We start from the raw sequence: 16,149 nt of genomic DNA, 5'->3' as shown, positions 1-16,149 counted from the left end.
GTCCGCAGGCCGGATTGAGAAGGCGATCGGGCCGCATCCGGCCCCCAGGCCTTAGGTTGCCTACCCCTGGTATAAACTTTCATAAACTAGAATCAGGTGTCCACAAAAACTTTCGCTGTAAAATTCTTAAGGCAAGAATTGCCACAATTATTTTGACAGAAACCTTGTTTAATGATAAAATACATGTCAATCCTTCATGAATATATGCTTGATTTGCATCTGTCGTCCTTCAATCCCTTCTCAAAATCAAACTTTTCCATAAAGCTTAATCCAATACTTATCTTGAGTGGTAACTAAGACCAATTATTTGCCCTATTTTCTGGGATTTCTTTTGAGATAACTCCTATAGGATTGTGCATCCACCCCAATTACCTTGTTTTTCTCTTCTTTGTGTTGCTGTTGAATTTAGATTATATTTCCTTGAGGGCATCATGTGCATTAGTGACCCTGAATTATTATATTGGAAAACTTCAAATTGGTGATGATTTAATGTTGCCTTTTTCATGTTGTGTCAGTAGATGTAGAATAGTAGTAAGAATAGTAATGTTCAGTTTGGAAAAGGGCCAAATGTACTTGTTTGTAAAGGAGGTAAAAGAGCAGAGCCTTTTGCAAAAGATTCCACATGCTGCTAACTTTATGCCCTAGGAAAGATTACATCTATCCTCAAGCTCTCATCATCTTCCCTTTGTTTCCTGCATTTCAACTTCAGATTAAATCTGAGAAGATACAGAATGAAGCCAGAGTACATCAACTAGAGAATGAAATCCAGCATCTAAGTGAAAAGCTGAAGAATATGGAAGAAATCCAAGGCCTAACAGATCAACAGCTGCAAGAAGCTGATGAGGAGAAAGAAAGAATTCTTGCCCAACTACAATATCTGGAGAATAGGGTAGGGCTAATCCTATTAAAAAGCCAGTGACTAGCAAGGCATGTCCCTCTGCACAACACTTTAAAAAATACTGCACTATTTGCTTATTTTTAATGTGAATGCATCCTACCAGAGAAGAAAGCAAGATACAGGTATACATATATTTGTGTGTGTATCTTGTTTGTTTTGTCACATCTGTTGAATAGCATTTTCCCGCTCTTTTCAGAAAAAGGTGGAAGATGCCAAGGCACAAATGCAATTCAATGACATTGATAAAGAGCTACAGGAGTTAAAGAGAGCGATATCTACTTCAGATAAACAAGCAGCAGCAGATCTCTGTGCAGCCAAAGATCAGCTCAGGTCACTCCGTGGAACTGTATGCAAAATTAATCAGGAACGCAGTGAGGTACATAATTGATAAAATTGTAAATCTGAATTGAAACTACTACTCTTGCACCACATAGTGTGTTTCAGTCTCTGTTATTCATTCTCATCATTAAGGTATACATTTCTGCGTGGAAGCAACTTTCTTGATTTCACTTAATAATAAAGTATTATGCAGTTATTATTAACAGAGAAGGCTCTGCACCTGACTGTATTGACAACCTAGAATAAGCATAGTGAAAGAAGAACAGAGCAGGGATGGAACCACTGCTCTGGTCAAAGTATTGATTGCTTATAATCAATATTATCTTGTTTATTATATGTTTTGCTGCTATTTTATTAGGACAGTTTTGTGGTTTAATGTATGATTGTTATTGTATTGTTTCTTTTTGATTTCTGTTATACTTCATGATTGTACAATTTTGTAAGTCACTTGGAGATTCTTTATGTGACAGGCAACTACTAAATTTGTTAAATAATAATAATAATACAAAACATCATCAATTGCCTCAAATAAGCTAAGTAAAACACCTTTTCCTCTTCTGTAGGAACTTCGGGAAGCAGAGAAGTTCTGTATGCTAGCTACTCAAGCTTCTAAAGATCTTGCCAGAGCAGAATCAGAAATAGAATTGTTGCAGAAACTTCTGAAAGAAAAGGAGGAATTGGTAAGTTATCAGTCCCCTTATTGTACACATCATAGCTGTCAAGTTCTCCCTTTTTTTAAGGGAAATTCCCTTGTGCTGAATAGACTTCCTCGTGAGAAAAGGGAAAACTTGACAGCTAGGGTACACATTGATAGCAAACACTAAATAGAGGCAAGAGTGAAAAATTCCTACATGAATATGAAAACTATGGGGCTTAGTGATGTATCTCCCATTGAGTTCTAAAAATTAAAGTCCTGGTCAGATATATTGACTTCAAGGGACAGAAAATCTCAGTGACATACCGGTACAAATGTTCGAATTGACTGAGCCAGGAATGATTTAATCGGCCTGGAGAGAGAGAAGTCAGGACATGGCATGTGAGGCTAAGACTTGCTCATTTTAAACCCCTTTTCAGAAAATAGGATCACAATGGTCTGTAGAATCTTCATCTACTTTTTTTTTTTTACATTGTGCACTCTGATTTTGCTTTACTCCAATGTACACAAGGGCAAAACATGCGGAAATTTGACTAAGATGCTTTTTAATAGTTTCAGAGTGAAGTGGGGAAAGCTGATGCCGAGACTGCAGCTTCTGCTTTTCAGAAAGAGGAGATTGGTAAATTAAAGCAACTCTTGAAATGCCAAAAAACAGAAATTGACCGACTGCACCGTGTACTAGATCAAGTTCAGACGGGTAATGTTTTCCTTCCATTTTTCCCTGGAGCATGGTTCAGTTTTCAAACTAATTCAGATGTCTTCCCATCATTATCTGTCCAGACATGTGTTGTTCCACCCATTGTCCAGGACCAGCAGGGTCATGCAGTGCTGCTTTGTAGACCTAGGCAGGGAGACGAGGTTCCACCCTAGATTTTTTTTACTGCCTCTAGGTCAGAGCAGCTTTCTCATAATTTGTGTTCCAGTGGGGAGCGGGGGGTGGGTAAGTGTTGTCTCTCAGAATCTTTTTTTTTCTTTTAAAGAAACAATTGGAGTCTACCCAACTAAGTTACACTCAGAATAGACTCATTGAAATTGATGGGTCTAAGTCATGCCCATTATTTTAAATGGATCTACTTTGCATAAGACCGGCATTGGATACAGCCCTTGTTTTTTCCACCTTCTTAAGCTTATTTTCCCTGTTATTTTTTTGCCCAAGCATGCGGCTGCTGGAGATAGCACATATCAGCAAAAAGAAAATAGTGTATGAAAGGAAGTAATTTAAACTGCTGAGGTGCAGGTTTAAAAGCACTGCTTTGAGTGTCAACCTCCTTACCACTACCTCAACTGTTGAGATTCCATCAAGCAGAGGAAGTACTGTATTGGTATAAATGGAATGCTGAGCCTGGTTTTTTTTTGGGGGGGGTGTTTCTTTAATTAACTGTAGTCCTCACAAATATAGTGGGCTAAAAATTAAATTCTTCTGCAGGCAATAGGGAAGAAATTGACAGCATATTGGGTGAAATTGCTGCACTCAGGCATGCTATATCTCACCAGAATGACGCTATCACCAGCATAATGAATCCACTGCAACGGAGGGGCCATCTGTATTATGCACCATCATCGCAAGTATGAAAACTAGAGTGGCAAATGATGGAAAGGAATCAGATATGGAGATCTTTCCCCACCTGCTTTAGAAGCACTTAAATTAATTTAGAAAAATCATATTCAGAGAAAACTTGTAATTTTCCATTGATATGGTTGGGAAAGGTCATTTTATTCAAAGTCCTTTGCCTCAAGGAGAGCCCCTTAAAAACAGGAATTCTCCAAAGTTAACCATTGAAATATTTTGAGCCTTCAGAATCTGAGGCCTAAACTACAGATTTATTTAACAAAATTTATATACTGCCTAGTTGTAAATAAAACCTCAAAGTACCGTAGTTTATGCTTTTCTTCAATATGACACTGCAGAGGCCAATTTGTACAGGATGATCAGGTGGCCAGCCACTCTCCAAATGCTTGCTTTTTCCCTTCCTCAGCCAATTCCCTCACCCCCTTGGATAGCAGGCATGTGGAAACATGCCACAACCTGGAGAAAGAAGAAAGGCTGCAGCCTCTCAGGGCAGCTTCTGTTAGCTATTTGTGATGAAAATATATATGCCTTACACAAATAGTTGAATATAAATCTTTACTTGTCAGGCTGGCAACATTTGAACAACAAGTATTATTTACAAAATCCTCCAGACAGTGTCTGCATGAAGTCCCCACACCTGTCACCTTTATAGTGAAGACAGAACTAACAGGATAACCAACCAACTCCCAACTGCCAGCTGCCAGCTGCCAGCTACCACCTCCTTTCTCCAATACCATCTATTCTTTGTGAAATACATTCCCAATGAAATTACATTACGAATACTAACAGCTTGTTGAATAGCTTCAAGTTGAGGATTTTCTATAGCAAAATGACTGCATTCATATGTTTGCCTCCTCTGCAAATGGTGGCAGCTCATTTTCATTTTGATGTTTATTTAATTACAATACACATGGATAATTCCCTGTGGATCAGCAGTGCTTAGACATGGACTGCCTCCGTTTTATTAGTAGAATTCTTCTGTTTTTGTGCAGTGCATTTCCAAACATGTTGCTCAAATCAGTAACTTTTTGCATTGTGTGTGTTACACCTGCTTGGAGTTTAACCCAAGCCACCACTCAAAATGAAATTTACTTAGTCAAATCTCAATCACATTAGTTGCCACTTTTAATAGGCTTATATATTTATATAATCACTTGTTATTTATTTATACATGGATAGTTGTTGCATGCTTTTCTGTTTGTGTCCATGTATATTGATCAAGAAACATATACTTTCAGGCAGCATAGTGTTGTCCTAGTGTTGGCTATTCATTGTAAATACCGCTTACTAGAACTAAAGAACTTTTTGTGATTTGCAAAACAGTCTAAAATACTCACTTAAAATACTAATAAAAAAATGGAAACAAGTGAAAATATAAAATAAATAAAATCAGTATTTTTAAAGGACTTACATCTACTAAAATCATGTGTCAAAAGTGCATGCCTGGGTATGTTTGCTGGAACAGAAATGTTTTTAGCAGATAGTTAGATATGTTTAGCTTGGTGGAAGAGCTAACTTTGGCATTGACCAAACTATTAACTATCTTATTTAAGTTGCACATAGGAGAGTATTTCCTTCCTTCTGCTAGTGCCTTTAGATTTTTTGCACCTTGAAGAATGGCCCTTGTTCACATGTCTTTGCCTTGAACTCTTCCAGTTCCTTATCAAAGAGCACACAGATGGCAGCAGGGACTTTCTCAATGGAATATTTGCCTCAACACAAGTTGTTCATTATTCTTACTTTCATTTTCTTAAAAATGTTTTAAAGACATCCACTCCTGCATCTCAGAGTACCAAGGATTCTGGTGTTGGCCTGCAGTGTCCCATGTTGACCCCAATAAAAAAAGGGCAGAGCAAGAAGGAATGTTCCATGTCTCCTGCTGCCAAAGGGTGCTGGGTGCATGCACCAGGCAGGAGTGACCTGCAAGACTCTCCTTCCAATGGAGGTAAGTCAGTTGGATTGTCTTCCAGTGTCTGGTGGTTGTTCTTGTGCTTTTGCTCATGGCTGTCTGGCAAGGAGCTGTTCTCTGTTGGTGTAGGAAAGTCACCAGATAGGCCTTTTCTCCACTTAGTAGCTGAAGAGGCATGGAGGAATGCTAAGATAGTTGTCTTCTTAGACCCCTTTCTGCCTTCCTACTTTGAAGCCTGGCATGGGCAGACCACCCTATTTTTGCAGCCATTCTTAACCCATATCCTGACTGCATAGGAGTAGCTCCATATACATTGCTCTTATGTATTGCTATTCTAGAGATTATTTGTTGTTATATTTTATTTTCTGATACTTATGGCCTATTTAATAGCTGCCCCGCCCCATTTTTCATCATGGCACATAAAAGCATTGCATAAAATTGCAATAAAATTAGACAGGAAAACAACAAAAAATAACATCAAATATATAATAAACTTATTAATTTTATGCATCCTATCATTTTTATCATGTTTCTGTCCCCAGCTTATATTAAGGACTTTTAAACTATGCTTTTAATCTCTTAACATGGATTATTTTTTGCTGAAACCCAAAATTCAGGGATCCAAGAAAATGGAGAAGTGAAGATTCACAGTGCCTCATCCTTTGTGCCACCCCCTGGCCCCATCATTTACACTCTACTTCCAGATGGTGCTCCAGCCCCTCCAACAACAGTGGTGTGTGGCCCACCTTCTCCTGTCTCTGCCAATGGAGGACCACTTGCTGCTACTACAGTTATATATGGTTCATGTCCTGCTGGAGCTCAGCTTGTATATAGCCCTCTTCCTGCTAACTGTTCAATGTCTTTTGGAACACATCACTGCAACATACCTGAGCATCATAACTTGGTAAGATTCTTGGCTCATTTGAAATTAGAGTAAGTATTTTGCCTTCCCATTTTCTGCAATGGGAGGGAATTAACTGTGTCATCCCCAGAGCTGGTTTCTGGGATGTGATTGAGAAATGAAGATGTTTAGGGTGTGGTGTTCTCCTTCAATATTTTCCACCTCTCTGCTGGTAAAATGACTACAGCAGTGGAGTTTCTGTAGGGGGACTTCAGGGTCATCCTGTTGAGATAACCTACATTTTCACTGGCAGAGCAGCACTTACAATAGTAACTAGAAGTTCCTTGGGCTCCTTAGTCAGCAAACTAGTGAGGGTAAGATTTCTCCCTGAGCCAGGAGTTTATAATTTTTTAAGACCATCTGATTTCAGCTTTATAAAGAAGACTCTTTTTCCTACTCAATCTTTCAAACAAGGAAATATGTACAGCAGAGCTTTCCAAACTTCATGTTGGTGACACACTTTTTAGACATGCACTGTTTCGCAACACAGTAATTCAGTTTTACTAGCCAACCGGAGATTCCAGCCCCAGGAGGAGCATTCACACAAAACACCTAAACACTGCAGCCGACACACTAATGTGTCTTGACACACAGTTTGAAAAGCTCTGATGTGTAGTAATGTACTTTGCACATATTGGGAGAGAAGTACCAGCTGACAACACATGTTGCCAGCAGTGCATCGTTTTGTGTAGAAGAAAATTGTGAGTATATTCTTAGGAATAACTATTTACCAATGCTGTAGGTAATTCCAGGGAACTGAATCAATATAAAACTGGGGGTTTATTCTTTCTCTTTGGAAGTCTTTATATGTCAGTTTTGTTTTATATACAGTATCTGCAATTGCCGTATTTTTTTTTGTAAAACACACTAAACCTCAAGAACGGGTACAAATGGTTACCTGCAGCACAGTTCTCTGGGCATTATTATTTCTATTTCATTTTCATGTAGTGAACACTATAATAATTGATGCTGCGATTCATATCTAAATGTACAGTGCACAGAACCATGGCCAACTGTGACTTTCCAGGTTGTCTCTGCCATGTGTTACCATTCTGTGTTAATCAGACCACTGTTCGCTGCACATAATGCAGTGAACATGCTGGAAGCATCATGTCAGCATGTGAAGCTCCCTTATATAATCAGCAAGAGAGACCGTCTCATTGCACTGTTTATATTCATTTGTTGCAGGAGAACGAAATCTCAAGGCTAAAAGACAGCATAGAAAACTTAAAGTCTCAACCCAAAAACAGTTGTCCTAGATCCTCTCATCGTGAACATGATCAAGAGATGGATGAATTGCATCAGGGCATTCAAGATCTGTTGAATGAAAGAGAAGAGCTGGAGTTCCAAGTAGCAGAGCTGCGTAGAATAGCCCAGAAACGGAATAAGCGAAAGTGAGGGTGCTGTTTTAAATCTTTAACAAGTCTCCTAAGTATTTTTCCCTCTTTGCTGTCCACTCAACAGTGCCACAGAAGCCTGCTGTGTATGCACTTTCAGCAGGAAGAATCTAAAAACTCCCTATAGGAATCTGCTTTCTTCCAAATCAAATTGTCCAGTTCTGGTTCAGTATTGCTCACTTTGACTGGCAGTGACTTTCTGGGGTCTCAGGAAGAATAAATCTCCCATCACCTGCATAGTGTTCTTTTCTTCTTGCAACTCAGCCCAACTCCATCTGCTTACCATGACACAGTCCTATTTTGGCTCAAACAATAAGTCACCCCACCCACCCACCCAGTTGACTTGCCTGCCCATCTTTTATTTTAGTTTGCCCACAGATTTCTTCCAATGTGTGATCCTTTACCCAGAGGGTAGTTGCTTACCCCCCCCTTTTTTTTTAGAGCTGTGGAGAAAGTAGTAGTATAGTGTTGTAGTGTTGGAGAAAACAGTACTTGAGTTCCCGGGGGTCAGCCACTTTTTGTTCTCGGGGAGATCAGCTAAAACTGAGGGAAAGACGGGGAGTGGGACTTGTGGGTTTGTTTGGGTCACCTTAAGAGAATCTAGAATTTTCTGCACTAACTTTTTAACCCTCTTGTGTTTTAGAGACTTCATTGATGGGCACCTGAGTGGCCTGATTTCAGAACTGGAGTTAGAGAAAACTCTCCAGCACCATGAAAACATTGAGGATGAAATAGAATGCATAGGAAAGACTCTCCTGAAACGACAGGCAGAACTCAGGGAGGCCGACAGACTTCTTGCTGAAGCTGAAACTGAACTTGAAAATACTCGGGGGAAAGTAAGGATTTTTATTACTTTGATTCAGGAAGATGCAGAGAAACTTTGAATTACAAAGGAGATCTTAGAACTCCCCACATCTCTACACTTTGGCTACAAGTATAATAATAGTATATGAAATAGAAGGTTTTTTTCTAATGCTTTTTCTTTCTCTAGACCAAAGACACTATTCAGAAATACAACAGTGCTAAGCAGCATTTATCTCGGACGGAGAAAGAAGCTGAAGAGCTTGAACGGCGGGCTCAGGTGATGGCTCTGAGGCTTGTAAATGCAGATCAGCAACTAAGGTAAACCAGAAATATTAACATCACATAATTGGGTCCTATATAGCAAGGGTGATCATGTTGTGGTTTAGGAGGCACTTGTGGCTTCTGGGCAGATGCACTACACATGACTGAAGAAAGATCGAAGCTACACACTTGTTTATGGTTTCGCTGGATCCCCTCATTCACCACAGTGACTATGTAACAGCTACTCTGTGAAAGGGACTAGAGTGACAGGCAGACAAAGACACCCTGGTTTCTGGATCAGCTGGGCCTGTTACAAATGACATGATTGTTTTAATTTTTTTATAATGCAGCTGCTTTGGTAATAGTCACTGATATTTCATTAATAGTGTTGGTTTGTTTTCATGGTGTGCTTAGTCATTTTATTATATGCCTCATCTGGAGTCTATTTGAGCCAGCATCCTATATCCTAATAGCAAACAGCCTCAAAGTGTGGATCCTTATGTAGGACAAATAGAACAATTGTCTCATAACAGGGATATATTAGCAGGCTAAACCTGCAGTGGGGGTGGGGGAATACGCTCCCCCCCCCAACAGCCCAGTGAAAGTTGAGCATGCTCAATAGAGTTAATGGAAGTTGATGAGAATGTTCTGGTTCTGCATGGATACATGTCCTCACCATATCATCTGTCTTCCAGCCACAAGTTGGGGCCAAAGCAGCTAGGTATTGTGGGTGTTGGCTGCATGGAGATTCTGAAGTTTTGTTCTTTTGTCTTAGATTCTAGAACTTGGAACTTTGATGGCCCATGATTTAAAAAATAAAAACCCTATAAGAATTTGGACCTATCATTGCAATGCTACTCAAAAGCAATCAGCACTAGAAAGAGTTTTTTGAATGCATTTCAGATTGCTTCAGGCGGATGCAAAGGACCTAGAAGAGCACAAGATAGAACAAGAAGGGATTCTGAAGGAAATCAACAAAGTTATATCTGCAAAAGATTCTGAATATCAATCCTTGAGCCAGAAGATTGAAATATTGACTGAAAGGCAAGTTAAATTGGTTTGGTTTCAAACTCAAGTATGTGAAAGATCAATTTTTCTGGTTAATTAAGGCAGTCCATAAGAGTTTTTGCTTTTAATTCACTTCAAAAAAATTCCACTTGCTACTTTATACTGCAACAAATGCTCATAATATGATACTCCAAAAAGAGCCACATATAAACAAACAAATAAATACATTTGTCACTACCTTTGAAATATGCCTACACTTGGAACAGTCTCCACCTCTCTACAAGTCCTCACTATTCGAACTTGGTGTTGTGAAGGACTAGATTCTAGTCCTAGAAAGGGGATGGCAGAAAGAAAATTAAAGGGATGACCCTGCCTATTGGTGACATATGCCACCCCAAGAGTAAATGAGGCCTTCAGTAGAACACAGGGTTCCCTATTCCTGAACTAGAACTTTGTTCTTCATTTGAGCCTCACACCAGGCCCACCTATCCTATCCTCTTTCCTCTATAAATTTGTCAGCTGCTCTCAGTAGCTACCAGTACATCAGGCCCTAGAAATTCTCTTCTGACAGCAACGTGCTTCAGTGGACATGTGGCATCAGTGAAAGAGGCTGACTGGATGCTGAGATGAACTGAACCAGTAACAGTTCCATGTGGCTGACTCACTCAGCAATTCAGATGATCAGCACCGGACCACAGCATATTTTCATTTCCTCAAAAAAAATATTTTAATTCTAAACTTTTCTAGCCTTCAGAAGCTGCAGGCAGATATACAAGTTGCAGAAGGTAATGAAGATCACCATCTCCAAATTCTTAAAGAAGCAGAGAATATTCTTCGGAGCAAAAAGAGTGATCTAGTGAGGCTGAAGGATCAGGTGAGTAGAATTTGTGGTACTGCAAATCCTTCCTCACCCACACTTTGAAATGCAAGTGGCCCAAGATGCCAGGCCCAAGAGTAGCTTTCATGAGAAGGGCAGAAGTAATTTTTACTGACGAAAGAGAATGAAATATATCAATCTCGTTTATTGCTTTTTTAAAATAAAGCACCTACAATTACTAAGTACTGTAGTAACATTTAAAACATTACAGGCTTTCCTATCAGGTTTTCAACCTAAAGGCAAACACAAGATACGTTGGCGAGGAAAGTGAATGGAGGTCATTTGAAAGCAGCCATAGTGAACAAATGTGTCTTATGGAGGTGCTCAAATGCAAGCACGAAGAGAGCTGGATGTGAGATAGAATAGGGAAAGGGAATAGAAGGGCAACTAGAAAATTGGTACTTGCAGAGTGAAAGAGGATCACATAGGAAAATGTACAATGAGACATTTGAAAACTCATATTTTAGTCAAGGGTGATCTCACAGTAAATTAGTAGAAAAGAAAAAGAGATACATTGACTAAATATAAATATCTTTATGTTATAAAATGTACATGAGAGGGTCTGTTTGTTTGTTTGTTTGTTTGTTTGTTTGTTTGTTTGTTTGTTGCTTGCCAACAGCAGACTTCACATAGGGCCCCTGCACATGTTTCCCTTGCTGGAACTCAGCATCTCTTAATTTTTTAAAAATCTATGACCCCTTTTAGCTAACATAAAACAGCCCCAAGGGGTCAAAATGTTGTGACTATTAATTAGAAAGAAAATTCAGGGCTTAATAATGAAAAAAATGTTTTTAAAAAAGAGCACTGAGCATGATAAACTGCTGTGCACAGTATATCATCAGGTGCAGTGCAAGATCATGCCCAACTACTGTGCAACTGTGGACATGCAGATCATGTAATAAACTGCATACAGTCTTCTCACCTTCTGAACCTAACACTTAATACGTTTGTATTTTAATATGCTTTGGGTTTTTTACTAATACTCTGTGTGTGTGTGTGTGTGTGTGTGTGTGTGAGAGAGAGAGAGAGAGAGAGAGAGAGAGAGAGAGAGAGAGAGAGAGAGAGAGAGAGAGAGAGAGAATCCCACCCTGAGATGTTCATATGCCCCCTTGGAGGTATATCCCCCTGCTGAGTAACACTGCTTATAGGTGGTAGTGATGGTGGTGATGATGAAGTATTTATATAGTACTTTAGGGTGTTCCCAAAATAGCAAAAGAATGTATTATCTCAATCCTTATAACAATCCTATAGACCTATTGTTTTATCTCTTTATTGAAGTTAGGAAGGGAGCAAGGAGAGGGTGTTTAGGGATTTACAGACAGAATAATGGACTGTCTGAGACTACCTTGTGAGTTCACAACCAGGAGTGAACTTCAAAACAAAATCCCCTGCTCAAAGAATCCCAGAGGTCACATAGTGAGTGCATAGTCCCAAAGTGTGACAGATAAAGACCCATATTGTGTCCTCCCCCTCTCCTCTCCTCATTTTTGTAGGCTGCAGCTCAACAGCAGGAGCTGCTAATTTTGGACAGACTGCTTGGTCAAAAAAATAAAGAGTTCCTCCTCCTCCAAGAGAGCATTGCCGAGAAAAATGCTGACCTAACAGAAGCTCTTGGACATGGTGAAGCTGAAGTGGCTGAAAAACGGCGACAAATAAAGGTTTTCTAGTCTCTTGTTTATTTTGAAGCCAATTTGGATTTTTCTTGGATACTGTTCCCTTTTGAAGGTTTATATTGAAACTATTCCATTGTCCTAATTCACAAAAATTGTGAATGAATGTCCAGTTGATAGTTACAACAATTTGAATTTTGTAAGTAAGATTATTAGGGGTTGTAGCCAATGCTAGTTTTACTCGAGAGTAGACCCATTGAAATTACTATGCATAAATTCGTCGTTTTTTATTTTCAGTGGGTTTACTCTTGAGTAGAATTCGCATTGGCTATCATGCTAAGTCTGCAGTCCTGTTCATACTGACCTGGAAGTAAGTCCCATTGAACCTAATGGGTCTTTCATAGGACCCTAGGGGTGGAGGAGAAATTCAATTCTGACCTCACTTATGGGTAAACCTACCTAATTCACTCTTCCTAAAATGTTATGCAAACTGTAACATGGCCATTATTTGAACGTCACACTTCTCTGAATTTTGCAATACAGTTCCCTGGCCTAATAGTTTATAAAACAATGCATATACTAGGGCAAAGTGTACATAAAAGCATTACTGTCAGGGAAATAGCATTTCAAAAATGTATATATCTGAGGAAGTTACATACAAACATGTATATTAAGAGAAAGTCATTAGAATGCTGATAAATTTACATGAGGACTTTTTTTTAAATTGGAAACTGGTGTGGAATATGGAGAATAGAACTTAAGATTGGAAAACTGAGAGAAACCAAAATTGACAGATTCACCCACACCCCTAAACTACTGTCTGTAGAAGCATACTTTTTAAGCATGGCAAATTTTGTTCTTTTGCTTAGGAAGTAAAGTCTTTTCTAGAGGATCTGAGTGTTCAGAAAGGAGAACTCAATGCCCAGCTAAGTGAGAAAAGATCCCAACTTTCTCTAGTAACTCAGGATATCCAAAAAGAGGAGGAGAAATTGCAAGACATCCTGGGGCAAATAATGAAGCATAAGACAGGTTTGGCTTAAAATGATTCCTATTTTCTTCACAATATACCCATATTTGCAAAAACAACCAGGTGACAAGACCGTGGGTTGCTCTTCCAATGATTAAGCTAATTGCTTTGAAACAACTAAGAAGAGAGATCAAAAACAGTTGGCTTAAACATAGGTTTATTGCTTCTTAGGTTATTTGATTGAGGATAGTTTAAAACCTTGAAATCAAGAAGAATGTTGTTTTAAAGCTATTCTCAAGACTAGTTTTGCATGAGAATGCATGGGGTAGCACTAACACCGTGTGAGGAATGTTGAGCTGACAGTTCTGCATGGTTAACAGAGCTACTTGAAGTCTCTTCTCCAGCAGCCTTTGGCTAGTTGCACATATCTTAGTTTTTGACAGGGGACGTGGGGCAAATCCCACCTTCAGACCCCACACCTACTGGAAGGCTACAACTTTTTGCAGGATCTCTGTTCCTCTATATAAATATTGCAAATGAGGATCAAATCTGAACAGAATGTGATTTCATAGGTTGTGTAAATTCACAATGGAAAAATTATGCATAAAGCTCCCCTCTACCAATTCAGGGCTTAAGCCTGTCTGGCCCAGTATGGTAAGGAGCTTAGCCCTCCAGAAGTTGTTGGGCTCCAGCTCCCCTCTCCCATCAACTACAGCCAGCATGGTGAAGTCAGGGGTGATTGGAGTTGGATATCAGCAACTTCTGGAGGGTTGCAGGTTCCCAGCCCCAGTTCCAGTAGAGGGGTCTTTCCCAGCATTATTATCTGAGGGTTTTTTATTGTTAATGTTTAAACTGGAGATAGTAGAAACTGATCCTGGGGGGCTATATATGATTCAGTTGGCTTATTTGGAACTTACCTGGTTTTGTTTCTGCTGTCAAATTATTAGAACTCAGGTATGTTCTTGAAATGTTGTGCCTCAAAAATGGTGAACTAGAAGGCCTAAAACTCCAGCAAAGCCAAAAAGTTAATGAATTGGAAAAAATACAAGTTGCAGTCCTGGAGGTAAGTTCATTTTGCCATGATACATATGAGAGGGGAAAAAAACATTTTACAGAGCAGCTTACAAGCATCTTTTATCTCAGCAAGATCTATGTTCACACATTACCTTTATAAGTTCTATCCCATAGGTAGGCTATATGGAAATGACATAGGAAGTGTGGTTTCCCAGACTTACTCATAGTATCAGTAGGGCAGTCAGAGTGCAGGCGTATGACAGCTTTCATAAGTATGTATCCTAAAACAAAGGGAGTGGAATAATGGTGTACTAGGCACAAGGCAAGCATGGGAAATAGGAGCACTGTGAAGTGAAATCTAATCTGCTCCACTGTTTCATTTCTGTTTCATTTCTAGAAGAAACTTGAGTTGGAGACTCTCCAGCAAGCATCCCAGCAGCAGTGCAGGGAAGTGGAACGTCAAAGGAAACTTCTTGAGAGGGCTCAACAAGACACCGAGAGGCTTAGTTCCCAGCTCCATTCTCTGCAAAACAGTATCAAGGCATTGAGCACTGAGAAGCAGAAGCTGGAAGAAAACTGTGAGAGTCTAGAGGAGAAATTGTCGCAAACCAAAAGGTGAAGGGAAAATGTTGCTTAGAAAAAATATATTAAAGGAGATTCTCTTTTTGGATAATTCAGTGATTTTGTGGCCTGGTTTTTGTTCTCTGGATTGGGTTAAGTCTTTTTTTCCATCCAGCAATTTTGTAGACAATCCACTGCCTCCTGATCACTCCCCAGTTTCCATTTGTGGCCTAGCCTGTAGGCAGAAATCTGATGGGGGGGGGAATGAAAACTTTTCACTTGAGAAAAATAAGTATAAAGAAGATAGAGGGGAACATGACACTTGGAAAGAATCTGGCATGAACATGCAAGCATCAGGTTAGGCTTGCAAAGCATGGATGGGAACTATGTGGGAATAAGTGAGAGGTAGACCAGTGCTTCATTCACTCCAGAGAGTGTACTTCTTTTCTCTGATAAGCTGGAATGTGTGCATAGGAGGGCAAGATGATCAAGAGTCTAGAAGTCAAGCCTTATGAGGAATGGTGGAAGGAGCTGGGTATGTTTAAACCTGGAAAAGAGACTGAGACCAGATATGATATCCATTTTCAAATATCTCAAGGGCTGTCACATGGAAGATGGTACAAGCTTGTTTTCTCCTACTCTAGAGGGTAGGACTCAAACCAATGGCTTCAAGTTACAAGGAAGGAGATTCCAACTAAACACCAGAGAAAAACTTTCTAACATTAAGAGCTGTTTGACAATTGAACATTCTCCCTCAGGAGGTTGTGGCCTCTCATTTCTTTGAGGTTTTTAAGCAGAGGTTGGACTAGATGACCCTTGAGGTCCCTTCCAACTCTATGATTCTGTGTTTCATGGGGCCACTATTGTTTATTTAAATAAAAACATGCAGTAGCCAATCACCAGATTGCTATATACCAGGGAAAGGGAACCTGTGTACTGGAAACCAGCAATATAAACATTAGTAATATGCTCTAAAATAGCAATTATGGCTCAACTTGAGATCTTTTTGGTGATGACCACTCTGTATTCCCATTTTACAAGGAAATTTAATCAAAAAAGTTTGCAAGGAAATTTAACCTTGTCAAAAATATCAACATGAACCCAGAATAAAAGTTTATCTTATCCCATTTTACAGAACCTTGGCTTCTGCCGAAGATAACAATAAAGCCACTCTCACCAGCATAGAGAAAATGGACTTAGAGGTCCAAAAACTGCAGCTTGATGTTAACCAACTACAGAAGCACAAAATGCTTTTGAATGGCAACATTACTGATTTACAGAAGCATATTCATGGTAAATAATAGCTTTCCAGATTCCAACAAAATAGTCATCTTTTTTAAATATATGCCAAATGTATGGAATTTTTTTTCCATATCCA

At 39.3% G+C, this 16,149-nt stretch overlaps 1 protein-coding gene across 4 annotated transcripts in view; it reads left to right on the top strand.

Annotated features, from left to right (window-relative positions):
• CNTRL (centriolin) overlaps nt 1–16,149 on the top strand; it is a 64,186-nt gene that overhangs the window by 37,625 nt on the left and 10,412 nt on the right. For all 4 annotated transcript variants that reach the window (XR_015948717.1, XM_035113404.3, XM_088664952.1 and 1 more), the window contains exons 17-33: nt 710–889; nt 1,095–1,274; nt 1,801–1,917; nt 2,445–2,589; nt 3,319–3,458; nt 5,230–5,407; nt 5,989–6,275; nt 7,461–7,666; nt 8,313–8,505; nt 8,661–8,791; nt 9,638–9,778; nt 10,490–10,616; nt 12,113–12,277; nt 13,099–13,258; nt 14,144–14,259; nt 14,608–14,825; nt 15,907–16,064. Coding sequence is in view for 3 of the 4 variants with exons in the window: in XM_035113404.3 (XP_034969295.3) it covers nt 710–889; nt 1,095–1,274; nt 1,801–1,917; nt 2,445–2,589; nt 3,319–3,458; nt 5,230–5,407; nt 5,989–6,275; nt 7,461–7,666; nt 8,313–8,505; nt 8,661–8,791; nt 9,638–9,778; nt 10,490–10,616; nt 12,113–12,277; nt 13,099–13,258; nt 14,144–14,259; nt 14,608–14,825; nt 15,907–16,064 (2,842 nt within the window). In the remaining variant the exon portion in view is untranslated. The remainder of the gene's footprint in view (nt 1–709; nt 890–1,094; nt 1,275–1,800; nt 1,918–2,444; nt 2,590–3,318; nt 3,459–5,229; nt 5,408–5,988; nt 6,276–7,460; nt 7,667–8,312; nt 8,506–8,660; nt 8,792–9,637; nt 9,779–10,489; nt 10,617–12,112; nt 12,278–13,098; nt 13,259–14,143; nt 14,260–14,607; nt 14,826–15,906; nt 16,065–16,149) is intronic.

The sequence above is a fragment of the Zootoca vivipara genome, chromosome Z2 (genome assembly GCF_965207765.1).
Source record: "Zootoca vivipara chromosome Z2, rZooViv2.hap1.1, whole genome shotgun sequence".
Taxonomy (NCBI): domain Eukaryota; kingdom Metazoa; phylum Chordata; class Lepidosauria; order Squamata; family Lacertidae; genus Zootoca; species Zootoca vivipara.
The sequence above is the reverse complement of the archived record's forward strand: the minus strand, read 5'-3'. Positions and strand labels throughout refer to the sequence as shown.